The sequence below is a fragment of the Peromyscus californicus genome, unplaced genomic scaffold, assembly GCF_007827085.1.
Source record: "Peromyscus californicus insignis strain IS unplaced genomic scaffold, ASM782708v3 Scaffold_12__1_contigs__length_115047231, whole genome shotgun sequence".
Lineage (NCBI taxonomy): Eukaryota > Metazoa > Chordata > Mammalia > Rodentia > Cricetidae > Peromyscus > Peromyscus californicus.
Window position 1 is genome coordinate 25,856,271 of NW_026294413.1, and position 27,133 is coordinate 25,883,403.

The following is a 27,133-nucleotide window of genomic DNA, read 5'->3' on the forward strand; positions in this document are numbered from 1 at the left end:
ATCCACGGAAGGTCCTAGAACTAGTCCTGGGATACTGAGGATAACTGGATTGCAGATGAAACTCCAAAAACAACACACCTTTGATCCTCACATTCTCATGACTGAAATAAGACAAAGTTCAGTGCCAGCCTAGGCTACATTGTGAGACTGACTCAAAACAAACTGAAGGAGCCCTTTAGGACTGCTACTCCCATTTAACAGATAAAGCCAAGAACAAGTAGTGAGACAAGTTACTTACTTGAGTTAATGATTATTTAGAAAACTGGAAGGTAGCCAGGGAGGCTGCTCGTCCCAGACTCAGAACTCATGGATAATAGCTGTCTTTAGATAAAGATGATATTGGCCAGTCAACTTCACAACATTGGTTAGTGTTGAAGCAGGTCAAGACATGAGCGCGCACATGTGTGTGTGTAAGCAATAAGCATACTAAGGATGTACTAAGGACATAATGGTAAATCTTTATTTTCTAGGACTAATGAATCATTTTGAGTATGTCAGTTTTTATGAAATAAGTAAATACAAAAATACAGTCTTTGATATTTCTAAACACATTATATCCATCTTTTCCTAATACCTATTTTTAAATGTATTTTATTTAGCTATTTTCCCAATTGTTTCTTCATGGTTCTGAGCCCAAGAGGAATTCCACTGTTGCCTGATGATTCTGATTCTCCCATGTTCTGTTCATCTCTCTGGCCAAGATTGAGCTCTGAGGGATGCCCTAGGAATGGTGGTACAGACTACTGTGGCATCCCATACTCACCTCACACATGGCAATGGAGAGGATGGGGACCATTCTTTAGCACCTTTCTAGCATGTACACTTAAGAGTATTAACTCGAGTGGTAATACCAAAAACTAAGTCGTTTCCCCACAGAAATTTTATTTCTTTTCTGCCTCTTTAGTAAGTTTTATATCTCAAGATTTCTTTCACATAGTTTTCATGTAAAGATATATAGTGCATTCAGTTTTAACAGTTTTATCATGTTCTAAGAATTGCTAAATTCAGGACTCATTCCAAGTCTTAACAAGTGGTTCAGTGACCCTGTAGGACAGGAGAAAGCCATCAGCTGTCATAATTTTTTGTTAAACAAACCACTCAACGCAAATACAAAAATATTTATTGGTTAAAAAAATAAGCTTGTACTTTAGTAACTTGGAGCTTCTATTCCCATCACTAATTTCCTGTGTGGACTGATTTTTCACATTCCGGAGGGAGCTAGGCATATTACTTGAAGCAGTTACCCCCAGTCACCATCATGTTAGGTCGTGCATAAAAACACAAGGCTACTGAGTGGGTAGTCTCTGGTCCTGAGACTACGGGCTGCTGCACTGAGATGGACTTGCAGTTTTCATCCAGCACCTCTGCACTGTGTGGTCTTGCTGTGAAAAAGAAGAAAATACCTTCTTTTCAGTTTAGGACTGTTCAGAAGTACAACTATTATGTGAACTGTTGTAAAATTTGTAGATTTCCTGGTTTGAAGGGGCTAGTGAAGATAAGAGTTTCTGTTTGGGGTGGATTTTTGATTTTTTTTTTCCTGTTTTTTGGGTAGTGCTGGGACTGAACCCAGGATATTGGACATGTTAGTCAATACTAGTCAGGTGGTCTACTTACTGAGCAATAGCCTTAGCACAAAAGATAGTATTTTAAAATTCTGTTTCAAAAGAATCTTTAGCTTAGGTTTTGAGGGATAAATGAAATGAGCTGGATTATCAGAATCAACTTTGTTAAAGTACTAATCTTAGACTTATTTTGATATTCCATATAACAAGGGAAAAGGTAAATTTCTTATTGAACTTTACTTGGAGAGAGGTTTTGTTGCACAGTTAATCATATACTGTATAATAATAAGCTAGTAAGAGGCTATCCTATCCAGTTCCTAAGATGATGGGTTTCAAATGTGAATGTGTAATTGTAACCATCATAAAATGTTTACATCAGAAGTATACTATATTAGTACAAATATCTGACATATTTAAATACCTACATTTATTTTCCTTAGAACAATGAAAATCTTTAATGGCTATTGAATTTTAAGAACTCCTTCAGGAAAGAACTGGAGAGCAATAATACTTTGGAAGTACATTTTAAATATCCAACAGTGAAGATATTGAGACCATTATTGTGTATGACTGTACATACACAAAATCTTTAAGTGCTTTTAACTTGATATGTAATCAGTTGTACTGTTTTCCTAATAGTAGTTATTTTTATATTTAGGTTTGAGCTGTTTGAAATGTTTCAAAGACAGAAAAATCAACTTTAGAGGCAAACGTTTTTGCCTTTCCTGTTTCCCTTTACAGATAAAGTTTACATGTTGTCTTAGAGTAGAGCTAGGTCTCCCTCTCCAACTCATTCTCTCCCGTGGGAGGGTGAGGAACTTGGGAGTGTCTGGTTCTAAAACATCTACTTCATTATAGGACAAGATGGGAGCATAAGCATGGTAAAACTATACAGAATGGTGAGAAGATAGGTTGAGAAAAGTCATTTAGTAAATATTACAGTCTATATTCTTATCAAGCTGTTTTCTCCATACCTTTATATTACAAACTTGAGGTTTCATTTCCACTTCAAAGGACTGCATGACATTTTCTTTGCAGTAGCTTTCTGTCCCAGCAATATCAGCAGTGATACTGCTTCCACAAGTCTGTGTGTGGTAGCCACTGTCCATCTTGTTGAATGAAAAACACAAACACCTAGTCATAAAACTGCAAACTCAGTCCTTTGCACATCTCTAAGTGAGGAAGTGAAGTTCAGAAAGGTTAACTCAGTGTCACACAGTAAGGAGACGAATATCAGAGGCTCAAGTTAAAGTTCTAACTTTACAAGAGCCATTTACTTGTAATAATGCTGAGTACCACCCCGCCCCCCCCACACACACAAAGCACTGGCCTAGTCCTTTACCTTTCCTTACAAATTAGGAGCAAGGGGAAGTCTGTACTTCTCTGCTCCCCTGACAACATCTAGAATAGTGTATAAGGCCATACTGTTACACATGATCACGAGAAAAATATTCCAGTTTTCATGTCTATATACCCATTTGCTGGTTACTGGGAGTCACACTTCATTAAAGCAAAACCCTTGTGACAAGCAAAATAAAATTTAACAGTACATCCCAAGGGAAATCCGTAGTTCTGTTACCACTCAGATATTTGATCAAAAGTGTAAATATCAATTTTTTTTTTTACCATGCAACAAAACCTTTATTAACATTTTTAACAGAGGTTCAGCTATTACTGAAACTTGTAATTTCTAAACTTAAATTGGGGCAAATGGCTATAGTGCAGAGTAATGCCATCATTGCCCACTGGGAATGCAGACTGGTGATGGGATGGCCAAACACCCTAATTGTCGTGCTAGAAACCCCATCCAATGACTGAGGGAACTGGATGCAGAGATCCACGGCTAGGCCCCGGGTGGAGCTCTGGGAGTCCAATTAGTGAGAAAGAGGAGGGTTTATATGAGCAAGAATTGTTGAGACCAAGGTTGGATAAAGCACAGGGACAAATAGCCAAACAAATGGAAACACAAGAACTATGAACCAATGGCTGAGGGGCCCCCAACTGGATCAGGCCCTCTGAATGGGTGAGATAGTCGATTGGCTTGATGTGTTTGGGAGGCATCCAGGCAGTGGGACCAGGTCCTGTGCTCATTGCATGAGTTGGCTGTTTGAAACCTGGGGCTTATACAGGGTCCCTTGGCTCGGCCTGGGAGGAGGGGACTGGACCTGCCTGGAATGAGTCTACCAGGTTGATCTCAGTCCTCGGGGGAGGCTTTGCCCTGGAGGAGGTGGGAATAGGGGGTAGGGTGGGGGGAAGGGGAGGGGGGCAGGAGGGGGGAGAACAAAGGAATCTGTGGCTGATATGTAGAACTGAATTGTTTTGTAAAATAAAATAAAATTTAAAGAAAAGTGTAAATATCAGATTGCTTACTAAGAGTCTGCCAATTACTCTTCCTTCTGATATCACTGCCAAATAACTGGCTCATAACTCAGTTCTAATATATAAATGTATCAAGGCAAAAGTAACCCAGTAGTACAGGAGAGAGCAAGGTATACAAGGAGCCTGTCCTATTCTATAGTAAGAGGATTAACAGCCCCATGCAGGCAGTGGCTGGCCTCACTGTCTTTCTCTAGACCACTCCCAACATCAGAGCCTATGATGTGCCAGCCAGACACATCATCTTGCCACTCTCTGCTAGAATTGAGGGCAACATCAGCAGCATTTTGAAGTGAAGGATGAAATGTCAAAAACCAAAATACAAATTCTCTTCATCAGTGTCAAATGGATCCTAGAGATGGCTCAGCACTTGCTGCTCTTCTAGAGAACCTGGGTTTGACTTCCCAGCAACCCCATGACAGTCATCTGAAATTTGAGTACCACTGTGTACCAGGAAAAGATCCCACTAAGCAAAAAGGGTGAAAAGCAATGTTTACAGAAAATTGCACATTAAAAGTTTCAGCTTTCTTACCACCAATAACTGAAAAATAGCGAAGAAATGCCTTTCAGTTCTAAAGGGTAATTAGGTCTAAGCTCAAAACAGTCATCACATCACATTTTAAAGACTTCTTCAAAAAACACACTCTTCCATAGAAAGCCACCAGAAAGTGTGTTCCAGTAAAAATGAGAAGAACCCAGAAAAGAACACAGAAACAGGTGGGTAAGGGAATTCACAGGATGAGGACAAAGTGATAGTGTGGGATGACAGCTGTATCCCATGGGTAGAAGCCAATGAACTAAGTCGGAAGGTTATGAGAAAGCACAGTTGTGTCTGAATGCTTGAAAGGTAACTGTGTGGTAGAAAAATAATGTATACAAACTTATTACACCAAAAAAAAAATCTCTGCAAAAAGTAAGCATGATACAGCATACAGTATAAAACAGACCTACATTTTAGCTCAATGTGAGGAGGAAATGTATGACAATCATGGAGCGGAAGTACAATACCCATGAAGGAATTAGGTGATGAAGTGGTAACTACAATTATAGGATATGAGATTCCAACTGGTAATTCTAGATAATAGTAAGGTGTATTTCAACAAAAACATTCTGTCACTCCTCTATAAATGCTTTGCCAACAGAGAAAGTGAAAAGGAAGAGAGAAAAAAGTTAACAATACCTTTATAGCTAAACTTGACTAGTGTGCTTAGGATACCGAATTAAGAAGCTAAAACATGGAAAAGAAAATGTAATATTTTCTAAAACTGAGAATGCAGAAGCCAGGATAGGTACTACAGACATAAAATAAATCAGCAAATCTGTATGCAGATGCCATGATGAAACCAATTTTTGTACTTTTGTACAAAAGTTTGTATACTTTTGTAGTATACAAACCAAACTGTGTATACTAACCTAAACAATAAAGAGAGTTTAAAATGAGTGCAAGGTTCCATTCTTTCTCAGTTGTTCGGGCCTCAGCCTGCCCAAAGTCAACCAGAACACACGAGGGGAGCCTTCAGTGAATCTCAGCACACTGAACCAGCACACAGTTTGCTGCTCCTGACTTGGCACAGACTTGGACTAGAGACCACGGACTTGGGATGCAAAGCTGCCAGGGTCAATAATGGCTCTGCTATTCACTTGCTTTATAAACTTGAGGGATTTACTTAGCTCCTAAGGCACAGCTTTCTTAGAAATTTGGAAATAAATGATTACATGAAAAAATGTTTACCGTTTCATGTATATATAAAAAGTTACACATAAAAGTGCTCTTAAGTTTTCTTTCTCCCCTAAATCACATTAAGGAAAAACAAAACTATTCAATTTTTAGAATACAAATACTATGCTAGAAACTGCATTCTTCTGGCAGCAGATTCCCAGGGAACAGGTGTCTCCTGAGAGGTTGTAAGCAGAAACAGCAGCCTGGTTTCTTTTCTGCTCAACATTTACTATTCCAAGCAGGCAGTGGTTAATAAGAATATGAAATAGGAATAATCAATCCTCCTGGTTTCTTCTGGTAATTTTGTTTTGCTTTTTCTTTTCTTTTAAAGGCAGGTTTGTACTATAGAGTCCGAGCTGGCCTGGAACTGGCTTTGTAGAGCAGGCTGGCCTTGAACTCACAACAATCTGCCTGCCTCTGCCTCCCAAGTGCTAGGCTTAATGGTGTGCACTCATGCTCAGCACTCTTGGTAATCTTTAAAATATCAAATGCTATAGTCCTCACATTTAGCTTTTTATCGTTCTAACAGTGTAAATACTTTACATTTAGCCCATTCCCTTTCTCTCGTTGTAACACCCAGAGTCAGAAACTATAATAAATATTCAAACACCTTACCTGGATATTACTGCTTTCACAGGGCAGAACACTGCTTTCTGCGAGAGGCCACATGCACATGTGAGACTTATCAATACTGAAGGCAATTCCACTCACAAAATCACTCATGGGTAAGTTCCCATCATTCACTGGCTCCTTTATCCACGTGCTTTCATTTACTATGTCTATAGGGTCGAACATATCCACGGTCTCGTTTTCCCTCTCGCTTTCAATGTCCTCCAACAGCGCCAATTCTTTCTCAGAAGTACTAGACTGACTTTGTGTAACGGACATGGCGGTGACACCCAAAGGCTCGCTACATGCCAAAGTCTCACAGTTCAACTGCTGAAGGGCTCCTGTCGCATTTGTGCCTCGTGGAGAGACATCTGTGGAGGGAACGGTGTCTTCTTCATCTTCACTGTGAGTCTCAAGAGTAAAAGGGATCCGAATCAGTGAGGACAAGTACTGAGGACCACCTCTGAGTCTCCCAGGAGACCAATTTTTAATTGGTGAGCAGCCATCTATGTACGGACTCCTGATGCTCGGATTAGTGATCCCGGTAGAACCGGCTCCAGATGAAGCTTCAGGAGAATGAAATGTAAACTTCCTCTGTTCTGAAGAAGTGGAGGGAAAATCACATCGTAAAAACACAAAAACAGAAAGGTCATTTTAAAATGGTAATCACTTTCATGTCAGAAAAAAAAAAAAGAAAGAAAGGATTCCTGTAACAGTTGTGAAATTTTATTGTTAAAAAATAACAGCAAAAGCCAGTGTTTGCCTCAACACTCAATTTCAAAACTTGTTTCCATGGCTCTTTCCAAATTTAAACTAAAATATTTTATTTCTTGTGAAATATTTCTTCATAAGTATACTGCATTATACCAAAGTTGTTCATAAGCAAAGAAGATCCCTTACAAGTTGGCATTAAGAAGCTACAATGTAACAACTGTGCTTGGCAAATGTGTTGGTTTTATGTAACACGCTTGTAACAATACCAAAACAAACAAAACTGCAAAGTAGTATTTGTAATAGTAAGGAGTCTAACAATAATCAAAATGATAAAAATGTTTTCACTTAACATTGTTTGCAATGAAAACTTCAATTGATATAACGTTTTATGAAAAAAGTAAGTAAAATCCATCAAAAGCCTTAAAAATATGGGTAGAGGACACAGCTCAGTGGTAGAACACTTGTTTACCATGTGGAAGACCTATGTTCAATCCCCAGCATAACAGAGGGGAAAGCCTTCTAAACATCTATCACTTTTGATGAATTCTACTTCTGGGAAATTAACCTAAGGGTTTCAGCCCCAGGACCACAAAAAACAAAACAAAACTAAGACAAATAGAATGATACATGTATGAAATGGTTCAAAAGCATGTTCTTGAGGTAACAATAATTTGAATGATTTGAATGACCTGTGAAAATATCTGAAATAAATGCTTTGTGAAAAAATAAAGAACCATGGATAAATATGTACAAATTTGTTTATCTACATACCTATATCCACATATACAAAAGCAAAGTATATAATTTTCCAAAGTTTTACTATATATTGATTTCCTAAAAAACATTAACTTAAAATCAAAAATTGGTAAGTATACATTTCTGAACATATTTATTTAAAAAAACCTTAACCAAGTATATTTTATGATTTGACTACCTGATTGTTAAATCTATTACTGTAAGTAAGAAGGCATATAAATCAACTTATCTCTGAAACTGCCATCTCTTTGATAGAGTGAAGTAAATGCTGCTTATTAAAATGACTAGATTAGGAAAGTTCTATGGAATTCTAGACTTTGAGGGTAAATTACCTCTCCAACCTTTTTTGCACTGCAAAGAATTAAATGTAGCCATTACATAGCATAGACAAGTATTCTACACTCAACTATAACACCAGCCTTTCTCTTTCTAAATATGGCATATTTACTTGACAAGGATATAGTTTATGAAGTAAAGAGTGTTCTGTGTGTGTGTGTGTGTGTGTGAGGAGCCCGACATCTATTGTAGTTTATATAACACGGTTATCTTTTTGTTGTTGTTAATTTGGGGTACTATATAATTCCCCCGCCCATTCTTTCTTACAAACACTCCTATGTAGCTCTCTCCACTGCTTCATTCAAATCCATGGCTACTTTTTCTTTGTGTGACATTCATGTGTGTTCCCAAATGCATAAGTTCCACCTGCTCACCATGTATGTTACTGTGATATGTATATTTTTAGAGCTCACCACATTAGCATATCTACTGGTGTTGTCCTTGTTCAGGTCATGTTTAGGCAGCCATGATGGTGAGACTTCATGGATGCTGCTTCTGACGTTACTAGGAGACACAATCTTACATAACAGCAAACTCCCTGTTCCTCTGGCCACCTTTTTATTTTATTTTATTTTTGAGACAGGGTCTTTGTTTTAGTGCTGTGAAGAAACACCATGACCACTACAGCTCTTGTGGAAGAAAATATTTAATTGGGGGCTTGTTCAGACTTTCAGAGAGTCACTCTGTTATCAGCACGGTGTCATGCAGGGTGCTGGAGCTGTAGAGCTACATCCTGGTCAGCAGGCCCAGGAAGAAAGAGAAACTGGGCCTGGCACAGGCTTTTCAAACCTCCATCAAGACCATAACTCCTAACCCTTCCAATCCTTTCAAAGAACTCCACTCCCTGGTGACGAAGCATTGGAATGCATGAGCCTATAGGGGCTGCTCTGTGCAAAACACCACAGCCTTACTAGACAGCTCGGGCTAGCTAGGAACCGTCACATTCCCAGCATGGCCTTGAATTTATGATCCTTCTGCCTCTGCCTCCCAAGTATTGGAACTGATAGCATAAGCTACACATCTGACTTACTCTCTTCCTTTTACTTTTTTTTAAAAAATAAAATTTCTACAAATTAATATCAAAGTACTCATTCCTAACTGCTAAAAGAGCCTTTTTAACAATACATGTGGGCAATACAAACTTTAGCTATGTATATCATTCTGAGACATACCTGAGAGTGGGGTCTTTCCTACTTGAAGTGCAATTGGTGAGAAAGTGGGTGGAGAAATAGCCGATGGGCTAGTTATGCTCCCCAAGCTGTATTTTCTTGCACCATTCTTAATGGGGCTAGAAGAAAACTGTCCCTGTGATTAAACAACAAAAATTAAATTAGAAAATAAAAATCAAGTCACTAATCAGCAGATATGTTTAACTTCTCTTTGTCACAGTTATATTGCATATTCCTTGTCTTCTTCACAACATACTTACAAACTAGAAATTCATAAGAACCAACCAATGAAAGGCATCTTGGAACAAAGACAACTAAGACGGCTAGAAAAATCTTGAAATAAAATGTCAAAGTATAATGAATTGGGTTTCAACAAATCATTATATTTCATACCAAATAGCCACCTGTGAAAATATCTAAACTATTTATTTTCTCCATCAATGAAAACTCAGTGGTTACACTGCTAATCTTTGGTTAATTCAGTAAGTAACCCAGGTTGTGATTCTTTAAAACAATGATCAATTTGCTCGCCCTGTCTACCTTAAAAACAAAACTGAAGTCTGACTGAAATCCTACCTATGAACTTTGAAAATGCTCACGAACTATAATAACCAAGGGTGATATATATGCCTGGGTGTGACTTGAATATCTACCTACATCCAGGTCTATCTACAACACACTAACCAGTCACTTGCTAGCACACTTCTCACAGTAAATGCCATCTACATAGGGCTCCTAGGTTATATGGAGAGAAATCTATTGGATAAAACACCTCAAGAGATTCTCGAGCACTGCTGAGACTTCCAGGAGAAGCTAAAGGTAAGGAGTCAGAGATGCTCCCATTCACATCCAAAAAGAGCTTTCTTCTGAGAGATGAGGAACTGAGGTTGCCAGGAGATTGGTCTGCAGAGTCATCAGTTCTAAAATAGTCTCCTGCATATAATAATAACAAAGAGAAAGCTGAGCACTGTAAGAAGTAACTCCACTTGTAATACCCCAAAAGTCATGAAACATGTTTCAATTTTTTCTAATACATGTATGTGTAATGTTTAAAATGTTATTCTTTATTTTTGGAGTGTTTATTTATTTGCTGTTACTGGTGTTGTGAGTCAGGGTCTTACTATGGACCCAGGCTGGATTTGAACTTGTGGCAATCCTTCTGTCTCAGCCTGCTGACTGCCAGAAGTGTGCCACCACACCCGACTGACTGGTCATAAGCAGTGTATCTGCACCAGTAAGATGTTTATCTTTCATGCCCACAGTAAACTTCACTATGATAAAAACACTAACTCAGGCCACATTTAAGAGATAGGAAAATGCAGGACAGTTTCCTGTTTAAAGAAAGACACCATTGCACTGCCGTTTACAAACAGCCAACCAAACAAAAAGCTTCCATTGGTGTTATTAAAGGGTAGTCACAGTATTTACCCAATATGGCTTCCAAATTAAAATCCACAGGAAGAGACAGCAGAGTCTGACACGAAGCTGGAAACAAGCAAACAGATGTAAGTATGCACACATCAGTGAAGGCATGTGACTGCCAACCACCACCTCCCAGCATGCTCCAGGAAACAGGCATTCTGCTGGTGCATTCTATTACATCGCATGCCACCTTCCTGATTGGAACCTGCTAATGGTGGAAGTTAGCTCCTGCCTCTGAGACTGGTACTTGGAACTGCATAGGATACCAGCAGACACTAGGGGATTTCTCAGTTAACAAATCATTTGTTTTCTTTAAATCTTTCCCAAACCAGAAATCAATTCACAAATCACACACACTTTAAACAGGAAAGCAACACATGATTGCCATTTCTAAAATACCAGTTTTTAAAAGTCATTTCTCTTGGCATACAGCTCATTCACAAAGCAAACAGTGTCTACGTTTGAAGGTAAAGCGATACTATGTGAACGAAGTTTGAGTCAAAGCAGCTTAGTATGCAACAAGTCTTTTTAGGCCCTGCTCATACCCACCATTGCACTTCTCTGAGGGACGTATCAGTTTCTGCCCAACAGGAGAGTCACTGTTGCTATTAAGGCCTATAAAACAGGTTAAATAGAAAATCATAATTTTACATTTATTTATTTAGGGTAAAACTTCACACACTGGAGGCTTTCCGATTTTAAAGATAAATATCTGCACTAATAATTTTGGTATGTTTCTGTTGGATTATTTAATGAAAATAAGAATAAAACTAAAAGATTACCATAACAAATAAGGTACCATGTAATTACTAATTTATTTCTTTATTTTTATTTTTGGTTTTTCAAGACAGGGTTTCTCTGTGTAGCTTTGCACCTTTCCTGGAACTCACTCTGTAGCCCAAGCTGGCCTCGAACTCACGAAGATCTGCCTGCCTCTGCCTCTGTGAGTGCTGGGATTAAAGGCGTATGCCACCACTGCCCAGCGTAATTACTAATTTTTGATGACAAATGATTGCATGTGGTTTTGGTATACAATGTGATATTTTGATATGTACATATATTGTTGAATGAGCAAGTAAGGCCAATATATCTCAAACAGATTCTGCATTTAATTTTCCCAATATGGGTTTAGATAAATTCAATTAAAATATTGGATTATTTTGACCAAATAAAATCTGAAATGTGATAAATAAAATTATACTCAGTTTTTATCAGGAGTCAGCAATACATGTTGCAGGGAATGGTAATGCACACCTTTAATCCTAGAACTTCGGAGCCAGGGGCAAGAGGATCTCTGTGAGTTCAAGGACCAGGTGGTCTACATAGAGAGTTCCAGGACAGCCAGGGCTACAAAGAGAGACCCTGTCTGAAAAGAATGCTCATGTTTTTGAATCTTCTATTTTATAACTTAACAATCACCAGATCTAGTTAGTGTAGGATTATTGAGTTGACCAATACTAAATGAGAACAGGCATGGAAGAGTGGGCCAAAGACTGAATAAAGGTCTGCTGTTAAATACTGTCCACATGGGGAAAACAAATGCAGTTTGGGGTTCTAATGCTCTCTTCTGCTATGAAACCCACAAGTGTTCAGAAGGAAATCCAGATGCCTTAGTGCCGTACAAACCCTCAGCACCTGTTCCTTTTCTAGCACTGGGGCATCTGTTTCAGTGCTGTCCTCACTATGGCGATGAGACCAGGAATGATTTACTCGAGTGCACATTTCATCACAGCAGTTCACACAGCAGAAAAGGGAGAGGGGAGGGGCGGGACAAAATACTCCCAAGTACTCGCCCCAGTGACCTACTTCCTCTCAGGGCCCACCTCCTAAAATTTCCAAACTCTGCCAAAATAACAGGGAGACCATTGCCTAAGAACCAGGCATTCTGACACAGAGGCTTCCCATTCATCTGGACCCCACACGTGAAGGAGGTACCATAGAATAGCCCTGTCACACATGGTGCGTGCTTGACAGACAACGGATGCTATCACTGGGATCTAGAATGTCTCCCAGTGGCCCACGTAGTAAAGGCTTTATCCTCAGCTTAGTGTTATTTACAAATACATACATCTTAAGGGGTGGGGTTTTGCTGAACGACTTCCCAGCCAACAGGGTATCCCCTTGAAAGGGCCAATGGGACCATAGTCCCCCTCTTTCCTCTCTTCCATACATGGTCATGATCAGAACAGGTTTCCTGCATCATGCACTCCTACCATGATGCACTGTGCTGCTACAGGGCCAAAGCAAAAAGGCTAATCAACTGAGACTGAAACATCCAAAACTGAGTCAAAATAAAACTTGTTTACCTAGCATGTACGGCCCCGGGTTGGTCCCCAGCATGGCATCCCTGTGTTTACCTAGCATGTACAGCCCTGGGTTGGTCCCCAGCATGGCATCCCTTGTGTTTACCTAGCATGTATGGCCCTGGGTTTGACCCCCAGCATGGCATTCCTTGTGTTTACCTAGCATGTATGGCCCTGGGTTTGACCCCCAGCATGGCATTCCTTGTGTTTACCTAGCATGTATGGCCCTGGGTTTGACCCCCAGCATGGCATTCCTTGTGTTTACCTAGCATGTATGGCCCTGGGTTTGATCCCCAGCATGGCATCCTCTAGGTATGGTGGCCTATCAACAGTAACCCCAGCATTCAAACAGTAGAGGCAGAAAGATCAAAAGATCAAGCCTTGAACATGAGACCTCATTCAAAAAAAGAAAACAAAAAGTAGAGAAGGAAGGAAGGAAGGAAGGAAGAAAGAAAGAAAGAAAAGGAAAAAAGAAAAGAAAGAAAGAAATCCCGTTCTTCTATCTTGAGTCATAAGCAAATCTGCTATAGAGGGAAATTTCCTCTTTATTATTCTGGACATGAAATAAATCTACTCTCTTTGGAAGGACACACTATTTCTGTTTTCCAAGGGTGATGTGATGAAAACATCTTTGAAGATACAAATGTGCAAACACCACCCCCCCCACACACACACCCTATGCACAAGCATATATATGAACACAACTTTAAAATTTAGAGACTTTGGAGCAGTCTCTTCTCACCTAACTTCCTGTAATCCGTGCAGGGATGTGGCCCTCCGAGAGCCTGTCACAGCATTGCTTCCATCACTTCAACAGCACAGCTCTGCGGTGCGCCTGTTCACTGCTGCATTATGCTACCATCATCTGAGTCACCTTATAAGTCACCTGTATAATGTTGCTCTGCATTTTCCTGATACTGCCTCACTTTAGCAAAAGGTTTCTCAGAATATAAATTATATTAAAAAATAAGATTAAACAGAGGTTTATTCATCTGTAAAAATCTAATAACAAAAAAAATGGGGAAAGGGGGAGAGACTAGTATTTATCAAAATGTCAGCATGAACGCAGAATTTCAAAGTTGTGAGGATAATTCTCTAGCTCAATCCTTTCATTTCCCCAACAGAAAACCAGAATCAAAAAAGACCGAATAACCACGACTACTCCTCTGGTTAATAGTACCTGAACATTTACAACTCAAGTCTCCATTCACTATTCCACACCACTTTAGTTTGTAATGGCTGACGACATACTGTATGATGTGAGATACCTGGTTTTGTTTTTGTTTTTTGTTTTTTTTTTTCAGAGCTGAGGACCGAACCCAGGGCCTTGTGCTTGCTAGGCAAACGCTCTACCACTGAGCTAAATCTCCAACCCTGGGCGATACCTGGTTTTAATCCAGGCTTTATCACTTTTATCATCTCAGCAATCTTGAGTCAGTGCTCAAACCTTCCTAAACTTATGTTTTCTCACCTGTAGCAGAGGCCAACAATTGCCCCTATGTGGGGTGTTTACCCACCAACCCCACAGCTCCCCAGAGTTTTCTTGAGTATGAGCAGCAGGAAATATGAGAAGGATTTATTGCAGAGAATCTTGCAGAGATAAACAAATAGAAAATAAAGGATAACCTCGAGAGGGCCTGGAACCTATTCCAACGGGCCCGACTGTCTCTGCCCCAGGGTTTTTATAGAGACGCCAAGGGGTGGAGCAAATGACCTCCTCCCCCAGCACAGCCAAGTGCAGACCATCTCAGACACATGCACTCAGGCCCGTGGTCCTAATCATCCTCTATGCGGACCTGCTGGGTAAAGCCACGAGGAACCGGAGAATGGGCTCCCACACCCTTACCTCCTAGCTCTAAGGAATTAGTGAACACATTTAGTACTGTCCTTGTTGAGCAAGTATTCATCCCTGTGTATCAACCACTCCTGTGGTTTCCTAAGGAATGTTTTCTTGTACTAAGAGCACATCTACACTACACTGCTCAAAACACAAAGGGAGCAAAGATAAGACAACCACTGCCTGGTGGGAAAGGGAACTTGGAAGGATTGTGGCTTGCCTTTAAATTTCTCTGTAAAGTTTACAGATTAACAGCCGTAATATGCTGCCCCCAAGTCAGTTCATCATCAGCCTTCCTCTGTCTTTGCAAGGAACAGGCAAGTTATCAAAAACCCCAGTGACTTAAGGATTTTATTTAACAGACCTTCCCACATGACTGACAATGGCACTCATAATTCAACTCTGTATTTAAAACCAACTATCTACACTGATGAGGCCGCTCTAGGCATCCTTAGAATTAGTATTCACAATGGTCATGAAGACAAAAATGTTTTCTGAAGAGAACAGCAAAAAACAACAGAAAACCCAAATGTTTTTCAATTAAGTTTTGATCTTTACTCGACAAGGAGTTAATCTAGTCATGTAGAAACTGAATTTTAAGCAGGCTCCTAACCAAAGCCAGTACTCGTTTTGGGGATGCATGCTGAATACTCACATTTACATACAAACCCTGGTTTTTGCACGTTGAGTACTCACATTTACTGGGATGAAGCTCTAAAGGCTGTTTCCCGTCATGCTCAGTCCAAGGAGAGGGTACAATGACATCTTTAGTGAAAAACTGGGAAAATTCAAATTGTCCGATTAGGCGTGAACTCCCCACACACGGTAAAGGGCCCCTTCATGTTTTCAAATACCCATCTAGTGTGTCATATACACTAACTTATATTTATTTTAAAATGTTCATAGTCAACATAACTGACCAGCATTAAAGGGGAAGAAATATAAAATACACATATGGTGAAGTCTTAATACTTTAAATCAACCATTTAAGTTTGAAACTTATAAATTAAGCTAAGGGTAAATTCATAGGTAAATTACTTTTCATTTCTCTGCCAATTTGTTTTGGGGTTGGTGACAAATGTACGTTAGGAGGAAAGGAATAACTGGAGAGAAAGGTGCACATATAAGTAAATGGTGTGATGGACTTAGCCTGTACTAGCTCAAGATCTGATTACCAAATTTTCAGGAATTTGGATAACCTTTGTTAAAGCCAATACTAAAATAAAATCACATAAATTCACAATTAAATAAATTACACGGAATCTTTAAAAAAGTATTACTTCTAAATTATTTTACATTTGCCAGTATTTATGTTCTTGAAGTTAAGAACACTTTGTATATATATGTGGTAGAATTTGTCTCACTGGGGTGTGCAACTACCCTTTTTCCATTCAGAGATAGCGTAAGAGTAGCTGGAAGCTGGCTATAGTTGGAGTATTTACATTAGGGTAGCAGCAATCACAGAAACCATACTATGTCTACAAAGAGAGAGCCAGTTGTTACACATGTACCTCTATGTTGCTATCCATTCTACTCAAATGAACAAAAAACCAACTCTATCTATCTATCTATCTATCTATCTATCTATCTATCTATCTATCAATCAATCAATCATCTATCTATCAATCATCTATCTATCTATTTATCAATCATCTGTCGGTCTGTCTATCCATCTTCTATCTGTCTATCTATAGCTATGTCTTTTGCTCCTAATGAAGTATTTTTCCCTTTCCTTTATTTCCAGGGTAAAACATTTCCTTTTTACTCGGCTACAGATAGACAGTTAACTTTCTTAACTAAAGCAGTGATGAGTCTGTAAGGAAAACATGTGAAGTAGAAGGGAATGGGAAAGATGGAACGCTATAGGGAAGATGCCGAAGAACTATAAAGGACCCAGAGGCTTATGAAGTGTCACACCTTTAAAAAGTAACTAGAACCCAGATATGATGGCATTTAAATAGTAAGTAGCGCAGAGACATTTGAAAGTTTGGTAATAATCAGTATTGCAGAGGAAAAAAACAAGCAGCATCATGATAAACAAGGAGCATAAATGGTTCAGTCTCTTAGGAAGGCAATATGGCAAAACCCACTCAGACTGAAAATCCACAAAGCCTCCGGCTTACCAGTCCACTACAAGTACACAAAACACAGAAACAGACTACAATACTGATGTAAAGACAATGAACAAACAGATCTTAACATCTGTCAACAAGACATGTTTATGTATTCTTACTAAAATACAAAAATCTGTACAGGTGATTATTTCTAAAAAATCTAAGAAAGATCAAGAAAAAATAAAAAAAAAAAAACAAGATAAAAAGCAAAAGAGGCTGAACCTGCGTGTCTAACGTTTAAAGGATGCTACTGTGTATATCAAATTCATCCCAACTCCACAGGGAAGGCTGCAGCAGCTCCTTTCAGGGACTGGTTGAGTCCAGAATGACAGCTTTTGTTTTCTCTTTACATTCAACAGGTTTGCTTTCGACATGTACATATAAAATACACTTTATAGATAACAGTAATCCTGACCTTCACTCTGATTTTATTCCCTATGTTTTTCCTGCCGAGCTTTCCTTGAAACAGCTTCCAAGATTCTAAAAGACAAGATATTTCCCAAAACACTGGAAATTAGAAAGGCCCTGAGCTATTCAGCTGGAGAAGAATTAAGTGATAGCGAAATGGGGGAATTAAAGGCAGAGATGAAGAGGGACGCAAGGTCTGTCAGGAATAAACAACAGACCATTTCCTAAAATAAGCTGTAATCTGAAGCACAAGGGACACACAATACCTGTGTTAGCAAAATCAAGGAGGGCCAGTCACCTGACTCCGGAACAGGCCATTAATACAAATCTTTTGGGGCACAGAAGAGCCAAGTATTGCTAAGGACAGAAATGTGTAGTGGAGATGAGAGGGAAAAAGGAAAGCTCAAAAATGTCACCATGACACAAAGCCTTTCTGAAGAAAGAGCTAGGTGACCCTTATATTCTAGGAGAAGGAATTCAGCAAGAAAAAAAATCAAAAAGTCAAAAGTGTGGCTTCATTGATTTTACTAAAAAACAAAACAAAAACCTTACCTTTGTACTTAGCAGTAAGCCATTTTATGAACTATATTCTAAATCCTAAAAATCCTTAAGTATTAACAACAAAAGACAAAGTCATGGTGAAGGTGGAGGACTAAAACCACTCGGCTTCCTTGACATGAACTCCAACTTGAATCAGAAGTCTGTGCTAATCACTATTCTGATAGCACAAGAAGACACACTGTGCTAGGCCGAGAATGAAATGAACACAGAACAACACCGGCCAAAACCAGATTCGTCTAGGCAGAGAAGCAAACGACTCGGAGAGCAAAGGAGTACCAAGACCCCAAGACAGCTGGAAACCACGGGTCTTGTAAAGAGCTCAGGATGGTGCAGAAATAGATGGGGAGCAGAGCACTGGGGACCAGAGGGGAGCACTGGGGACCAGAGGGGAGCACTAGGGACCAGAGGGGAGCACTAGGGACCAGAGGGGAGCACTAAGGACCAGAGGGGAGGACTGGTGACCAGAGGGGAGTACTGAGGACCAGAGGGGAGGACTGGGGACCAGAGGGGAGCACTGGGGACCAGAGGGGAGTACTGAGGACCAGAGGGGAGCACTAGGGACCAGAGGGGAGTACTGAGGACCAGAGGGGAGGACTGGGGACCAGAGGGGAGCACTGAGGACCAGAGGGGAGTAATGAGGACCAGAGGGGAGCACTGGGGACCAGAGGAGAGTACTAAGGACCAGAGGGGAGTACTGAGGACCAGAGGGGAGTACTGAGGACCAGAGGGGAGTACTGAGGACCAGAGGGGAGGACTGGGGACCAGAGGGGAGGACTGAGGACCAGAGGAGAGTACTGAGGACCAGAGGGGAGTAATGAGGACCAGAGGGGAGTAATGAGGACCAGAAGAGAGCACTGAGGACCAGAGGGGAGCACTGAGGACCAGAAGGGAATACTGAGGGCCAGAGGAGAGTACTAAAGACCAGAAGGGAGTACTGAGGACCAGAGGGGAGCATTTAGGACCAGAGGGGAGCACTTAGGACCAGAGGGGAGCATTGAGGACCAGAGAGAGTACTAAGGACCAAAGGGGAGTACTGAGGACCAGAGGGGAGCATTAAGAACCAGAGGGGGCCGGGCGGTGGTGGCGCACGCCTTTAATCCCAGCACTCGGGAGGCAGAGCCAGGCGGATCTCTGTGAGTTCGAGGCCAGCCTGGGCTACCAAGTGAGTTCCAGGAAAAGGCGCAAAGCTACACAGAGAAACCCTGTCTCGAAAAACCAAAAAGAACCAGAGGGGAGTACTGAGGGCCAGAGGAGAGTACTAAGGACCAGAGGAGAGTACTAAGAACCAGAGGGGAGTACTGAGGGCCAGAGGAGAGTACTGAGGACCAGAGGGGAGTACTAAAGACCAGAGGGGAGTACTGAGGACCAGAGGGGAGTACTGAGGACCAGAGGGGAGCACTGAGGACCAGAGGGGAGCACTGAGGACGAGGGGAGCACTGAGGACCAGAGAGAGTACTAAGGACCAAAGGGGAGTACTGAGGACCAAAGAGGCGTACTAAGGACCAGAGGGGAGCTGTGACAGTGCTGAATTTCAAGTCTTCCTAAAGGAGATGGCGCGCAGGCAGAATCCATTCCTGGCTGGCTTAATGACTGTAAGAGTGTGGTTACCTCTTCAATGGCCTTTTGTCTTTTGTCTTCCACATCTTTATCTGTTCTATACAGAGATAAAGAAGAAAAATAACCAGGCCATTACTTCAGCTTATTGAACATTAAAAAGAACCGTTCAAAGAAATAATTTCTCTTCATTGAAAACTGACAAATTTTAAACTCATTTTCAAAGAACAATTGGCATCTTGCACCAATTAGTTAATGGCAGTATTCTGAAATTCACCATTAGCTAGCAGGCTCTCTTTCCTCTCACTTGAAGTTTAAATGGGATAAAACTTTCTTTTAAAAGGCTTATGCTGATATATCAAGTTACTACCAACAACATAATTTAAATAAAGTGTTTTAAGCAACAAAATGAAGTATTTCATTTCATAGAAAAGCTAACAATTGTTCAAAGTCTCTTTTTTCAAGTATGGCAATTTCATCATAGTATTTTTTGGATAAACTTTTATTCTGAAAGGAAATTAACAAGCTACTGTTCTGAATAGACAAGTAAAAATATTAATTCTGAAATATAGTAACAATATAAAAATTTGTCCAAATAAATGCTTTTTTTGTTCTAATACTATACAGAACTACAACACAAATTTCTCTGCTATAAAATTTAATACAAAATGTTGGGTCTCAAGCACAAGGCATCACTTGCCAAGGATGTGGCAATTAGCCTTGTAAGACCACTTCTTTATTTTGTTCCTAGAAAGAATTATTGCAATCCATGCAAAAATTGGTAAGTAAAATTTAAAAAACAATTTCAAATTATTTTCCTCTGTAACTGTTCATGTACATGTCTGCTCCTGCATTAAAGGAAAGAAAAATGGGAAGTTTGTATGAGAGTGTATGCATTTCAGAAATTGAAGCTGGGTGAATTTTTCAAGTAAGGAAATGATGAGAAAATAAACTATGATGGTCACCCGCAAGTCCTGGCTTGGACAATAAGTTACTGTCACTATCGTATGCCACATCACAACCGTGTCAAAATGACCGTACACGTGTTAATTTTAGTTTACAGTAAGTTCCGATCCAGCTTTATCCCATTTCAAAACCAGCTACTTCATCAGAGGAGCTGGAGCCTGAAATATTCAGCTGATTGTTGGAATCAGTTAACTGGTGGAACCGAAAACCCGAAGGTGTCGGATAGGGCAAAGTACCCTGGCTAGCACACTACTGCACACCAACGATGCAGACAGTTGGCCAGTGCTCTGAATACTGATGTGCTCGTCTGTGCTAATATTTCTGTGTGTGCTATAGCATAATAGAAGGAAGGCCTGAGATGGCTCTGGTTAGTTAAGAGGTATCAGGGGCCACTGCTTTTTCTAAGAATGAGTCAACATACTCTGTCGAGAGCGTTTTCACTCCCTTTGGTAGAAGCCTTATAAGCATTCAGTGAATTACATCAGTGAGCTATTATTAGAATAGATTCTCACTTTTCCCTTCTATAGCCAATCTATCTACTGAAATATACCAAAATTCTTTCTAAACTCAGCCAGATAACACACCCCTGATTATTGTAAAATATATTGCCACTGTGGTCTAATTGTCCAGTTAGCTCTTCAGGGCAGGAAGAATATGCAGTGCCTCATGGAGCTCAGGACGTATCTTTTGACTGATGATATCACAGTTGTCTATAATTCAATATATTGAAGAGATAAGGCAAAAATTACAGTATATAGCTTGTGGGGGACAAAAAAATTACTCATGAATTCACTTGATTTTTTTAAAAACTAACTACGAGTAAATGGTCATCAGAAGATCAAGCAGAGAAAAAGGGAGTAGAGGGGTAGAACTGTTTGGAAGAACATCTCAACACGTGCATTTCTGTGAATGAATTCTGAAGTCAAAGCGGAAAGGACCCCATTGCTTTGGACAAACAATACAACTATCTTAGGACAGAAAAGTAAACACTGGAGAAGCCATGTATGTGATTCTTTTTCACATATTAAACAAATAGACTATAAACCTTACTGAGCCATTATCTGAGAAGCTTCCTCCTGCATTAGATGGGAACAAATACAGAGACCCACAGCCAGACATCAAGTAGAGAGTGAGAGACCTTGGAACACTCAGCCCTAAATGGGATGTCTCCCTCAAATCCCTCCCCTTAGGGCCAGAGAATGCTGCAGAAGAGGAGACAGAAAGAGTGTAAGAACCAGAGGGGATGGAGGACAGCAAGAAAACAAGGCCCTCTAACTCAACATGAGCAAAGCTCGGATGAACCCACAGAGACTGAAGCAGCATGCACAGGGCCCGCACCAGTCTATACCAGGTCCTCTGAGCTTACACCATGGCTTCCAGTTTAGCGTTTTTGATGGGATTCCCGAGTGTGTGAACGAGCGGGTCTCTGATGCTTGTGCCTTTTCTTGTGCTCTTTCTCTTCTGTTTGTTTCGTCCAACCCTGATGTGTTAAGTTTTGTTTCCCTTATTATGTTTTATTATTATCCCTGAGAAGCCCGTTTTCTAATGAGAATCGAAAGCGAGTGGGATCCAGATGGGAGGGGAGGTGGGGAAGGAACTAGAAGGAGTAAAGGGAGGGAAAAACATAATCAGAATACATTATGTGAGAAAAAAATCTATTTGTAATGAAAGAAAAAAAAAAGCAAAGAAAACAGTTAGACTATAAAACAAAGGTTCTTTAAACTAAGAGTAATATTATTGCCTAGCAATCTGTTAATTAAAAACCTAGCTCTGGTCTACCAGCAAAGTGCATGTCACCACTACACTGAGCATCACGAAGAGCACAAACCAACTAGTGTTTACCCAAGAGAAGCGTGGACTATGCTGGTGACATGAAGAATCAAAGGACACAGAATCTACAGGCCCACCAGACAGCTCCGTGGGTAAAAGCACTTGTCATAGTACATCTCACCACCTGAAATCCACCTCTGGACTCCAAGGTGGAATGAGAGATCAACTCCCAAAAACTGCCCTCTGACCTCCACACTGACACCATGGCATGTGCACACTCACACACACAGGCATTGCAATAAATAAATAATATTTTTTTTTTTCAAAAAAGAATTAAGATTCCTTGATGAACTGTGTTAAAACTGAATGATGCCTATAAAGCTCTCTGTTGACAATAAATGCTATGGCATTAGGTGAGTCTTAACTTGTTAGGAGATTTTAGACTTCTCCAGACAGGCAACTGAACAGAATCTTTTGTTATCCTGAGACACCAACCAAATACCTCAGAAGCCACACTACAGAGAAACATACAAGGTTAAAGTGCTTTTCCATCTAACCAAGTGCTGGGGAGGCAGTGTTTATATTCGGGGGAGGGGGTAGGGGTGGAGGTGGGGAGTGGGGGGGGGATGGGGCTATGTGTATGTGTGTGTGTTAGCTGTACAAGAAAAGGATTCCTATTCAGATTGGAATATCTTTCTAGGCATAATTCTTTAAATTCACTCACTTGGAAAAGAAAAAAATCCACATTAATTGTTTTCTTTCTTGACATATTTACATATATGAATAATCAGCTTTTAGAAGTTCTTACTCTTTACTTAATAGTCTGTTATTACACTTGAGTACAAGAAAGAAACACTTACCGAGAACGACTTAGGTAGGAGGCCTGACGATGAATCTCCTCTGGGGCTATTTCTACAGGATTTATTATAGCCAGCTGATCGATCGACCACCTAAATTCCCCTGGAGTCTAATAAAAGTAAACATATATGTTAAAACAAATTAAAATAGTTCATCAAAATTCTACCCAATGCTACCTTCAAAACTGTAGATGGCTGTAACTTAAAAATCTTTTAAAGCTTCTATTTTCAAATCTGAGTTTAATCACTCTAAATTAAATGGCAAATGGTAACCAAATCACACTAAAGTCAATCTGTTGCACGTTATCCCTTAAAAATATCAAAATCTTCTGAGTAACTTAAAAAAATGGCACAATATTTTAGGAATCAGGGTAACAAAGGTATAGAAATACCACAATTAGCACTCATGAGGGAGAAACTATGTCCATAAGTAAACAAAAACTTTAATTATCAAAGGTTGAAAGCCTTTATTGTCACTATGAATGAACTACAAGTCTTAGCTATACCAGAAGCTCCAACAGTTCATGAAATAACTGATCCTCAAAATATTTAAGAATGGCATCCAGGGCTTCTCCCATATTTAACTATCCAACTGATCCTAAACTTACTCAAATTAGAAACTGTAATTACAAATATATTGGGGGAGAGGATGCTATATTTTCTGGCTTTGAAGCTCAATTACAACTTAATTGATGCTGGGCAGTGATGGTGCACGCCTTTAATTCCAGCACTTGGGAGGCAGAGGCAGGCGAATCTCTGTGAGTTCGAGGCCAGCCTGGTCTACAGAGGTAGTTCTAGGACAGCCAAGGCTGTTACAGAGAAACTTTGTCTCGAAAAACCAAAATACCAAAAAACAAACAAACAAAAAACTGCATTGAAATCATTATTTTACTATTGTGTATATATCCACATCCATGTTTGTGTGGGTACAAGTGTGTGTGAGTGCACATGTACAACACTTGCACAAGGAGGCTGAGGTCAATCTGGGGCATTATCCCTCTCGGCTTTTGAGACAGGGTCTGTCATTGACCTTGGGATATCAACTTAACAATTTAGGCTGGCTAGGCAGTAAGCCCCAAGGATCTGCCTGTACTTACTTCCCCTACAGTAGGACTAGAAATAGTCATCACTAGTGGCATTTTTACATAGATTCCAGGGATCCAACTTGTGTCCTGGTGCTTGAATGGCAAATGGCATGCATGCTACCAACTGAGCTATCTTCTCAGCCTCCATTTTCACTTTTGATTAAGACTAAAAATAGCTAAATTTTATCATAAATCAATTAATGTTGGGAGGCCAAATTAATGGTACGACACCATGTGAACTGTATATGGCTCCTGCACACCTTCTCACTGTCCAAGCTGACATAAAATGCAGCAGAAACAGTCACCTGGTGTCTTAGTTAGGGTTACTATTGCTATGATGAAACACCATGACCAAAAGTTAGTGGGGGAGGAAATCGTTTATTCAGCTTACACTTCCACATCACTGTTCACTCTCAAAGGAAGTCAGGACAGGAACTGAAACAGAGCAGAAACCTGGAAGCAGGAGCTGATGAAGAAGACATGGAGGGCTGCTGCTTACTGGCTTGCTAAGTCTGTTTTCTTAGAGAACCCAAGACCACTAACCCAGGGATGGAACCACCCACAATGGACTGGGCCCTCCCTCCCATATCAATTATTAATTTAAAAAATGTCGAACAGACTGGGCAGTGGTGCGCGCACGCCTTTGATCCTAGCACTTGGGAGGCAGAGCCAGGCGGATTTCTGTGAGTTTGAGGCCAACCTGGTCTACAGAGTGAGATCCAGGACAGGAACCAAAACAACACAGAGAAACTCTGTCTCGAAAAGAAAAAAAAAAAAATGTCCAACTGGTTTGGCTGCTGCCCAATCTTATGGAGGCATTTTCTCAGCTGAGGCTCTCTGAAACTGCAGATTGTGTCGAGCTGAAATAAAAGTAGCCAGGACACCTAGTCTTACAGTTTTTCTAGGTAAGTGTGGCTAGCGAATTAAAAGAAATTTGCCAGTTTAGCAAGTAACAGTAAAAACAGCTAAAGTGATGAAGCCTTCTCTAATTTCCTAAAGAGCACATTTTCTTCTGCACCATCTTTCTGAACCATAGTAATCAGAGTATGTATTTCATGATTTTGAAATTGCTCATTTTGTCAAATTTACTCTGATAGCACAGAAGTCGACTCCCTTTTATAACAATCTGCAGGCTTTAGTAGGGCTCGGTGGTGTTTTGTTTTTGTTTTTGTTTTGTTTTGTTTTTCAAGGCAGGGTTTCTCTGTGTAGCTCTTAAGTCTTTCCTGGAACTCACTCTGTAGCCCAGGCTGGCCTCAAACTCACAGAGCTCTGCCTCGAACTCACAGAGATCCGCCTGCCTCTGCCTCCCAAGTGCTGGGATTAAAGGCGTGCTCGGTGTTTTTAAATGGCTGGGAAAAAGGAAATAGGGATCTCAATAATTCATGACAGAAAAATAGCATGATTTCAAATTTCAGTGTCTATAATCTCTTATTAGAACATGGCCATATTTGTCCCCAAATTGTCCTTGGCTGGGTCTTTTGATCTGAGGTCCATGTGAGCAGTTCAACTGGGACCAGGTGACTCGCAAAGCCTGTCTGGTTCCTGAGTAAAAAGTTAGTTGCTTCTGTGTTGGTGTGGAAGTTCCTGGAGAGTTTGCACCAGGTGCTCCTAACTCGTCCACTCTGAGGAATAAAAGCATTCACATCATGTTTGTTGAAAGAACTATTAGAAAATTAGGTGACATAGTTTCTTCTGTAAGACATTTACATTTAAAGTCATTTGCAATTACTTCCATTTAAAATCCCTTGTAAACATTAGGTGAGAAAAACTTACTGGTAGTTTTGTGGATTTAAAGACAGAAGGACTGGCAAGGGTTTGTTCATGGAGATTAGAATAATCACTAGGACTTTCAAAGGGATTTAAAATGGGGATCCTTCCTGGAGTTTCCGGTGTTATTTGCATTTTTAATTCGCTTACATCTCCCATAGCCCAGGAAGCAAACTAAAAAAGAAATCATCAGAAGTATACATATTAAAATTATTGAGTATCATAGATATTAATCCTGACAAAATATATCTAACATTTCACAAAGAGTTGACTCCAAACCTACTCCTTTTGGGGTTATTTTATAGTTTACAAGAGAGCATCCTGTACGTTTCCTTAGATGATCCTGAAACTAACCTTGTAAGCTGGAGAGGTAAAACATTAGTGCTATCATTTTTCAGAGGAGGGAACACATGCAGCGAAGTTACTTACACAGCAGTCAACTAAGAATTCTGGCCCAATTAGAGGTAAGTAAATTACACTAAGCACAAGTAGTACCTTTCCAACCAAACGGATTCTATTTGTAGTTTTCTTTATTCGTGATCTGAAGATTAAATAGTATGAACATCCTCTGGATAGCCCAGTAATTCTACACAGAACTGCAATTACTCCTGGCACGCACGTTAGCCCTCACTAGAGCAGGGTGATTGACAGGGTCCAGGTGGGGATTTAACTGGTTTTCCCGAAGACCTCCACCCCCTGCAGGTTACGAAACCACAATGCATTCCTTCCAAAGAGGGTTATAGCCAGAGGAAAAAGAAAGAAAACAGAATTTACTTCTGAAAGATCCAAGTTGAGCCGGCTCCCCCAGCGAACAGCAGAGACGTCACTTCCAGCGACCACTCAGTTTCCAGGTGCCCCCTGTCCCTGCTCCCCTTCTTCACCTCTAGGCGAGCGCACAGGCACGTCGGGAGCCAGGAGACCAGGGGTGCCCAGGTCCAGGGGGAGGTCAAGGCCTGGGGCCACGGAGGACGCAGCTACACCGGCGGGCGACGACGGAGTTCGAGCTTGCCCTGCTGAGCCCACCCGCAGGCGCCGACTCTTTAACTCCCTCCGCGCTGTCTCCGGCCAACCAGGGCACGGGGCGGGGCGAGGCGACGGGCCAATGGCGTGCCGCCGCCGTCCGCGAACCAGCCAATGGCGTCGAGGCGGCGGGGCGAATTCGAACGCCAACTCCTCGCTCTAAGTTCCGCGCTGGGGAACGAGGGCTCCAAATTCAAATCAACGCCGCCCGGCGTCGGCGCCCTGCG

The 27,133-nt window shown here is 40.6% G+C and overlaps 1 protein-coding gene across 1 annotated transcript; it reads right to left on the reverse strand.

Moving 5' to 3' along the window:
• Nucleotides 1-443: 443 nt before the first annotated feature.
• On the reverse strand, nt 444-26,914 carry Bora (BORA aurora kinase A activator). Its single transcript, XM_052732603.1, has 12 exons — nt 26,661-26,914; nt 25,893-26,060; nt 23,038-23,144; nt 19,496-19,541; nt 15,501-15,582; nt 11,214-11,279; nt 10,671-10,727; nt 10,015-10,175; nt 9,246-9,378; nt 6,274-6,866; nt 2,537-2,671; nt 444-1,382 (listed from the first exon to the last, which is right to left on the reverse strand). The coding sequence occupies exons 2-12, from the start codon at nt 26,043-26,045 to the stop codon at nt 1,317-1,319; spliced, it is 1,599 nt and encodes a 532-aa protein (XP_052588563.1). The 5' UTR covers nt 26,046-26,060; nt 26,661-26,914; the 3' UTR covers nt 444-1,316.
• Nucleotides 26,915-27,133: the final 219 nt, after the last annotated feature.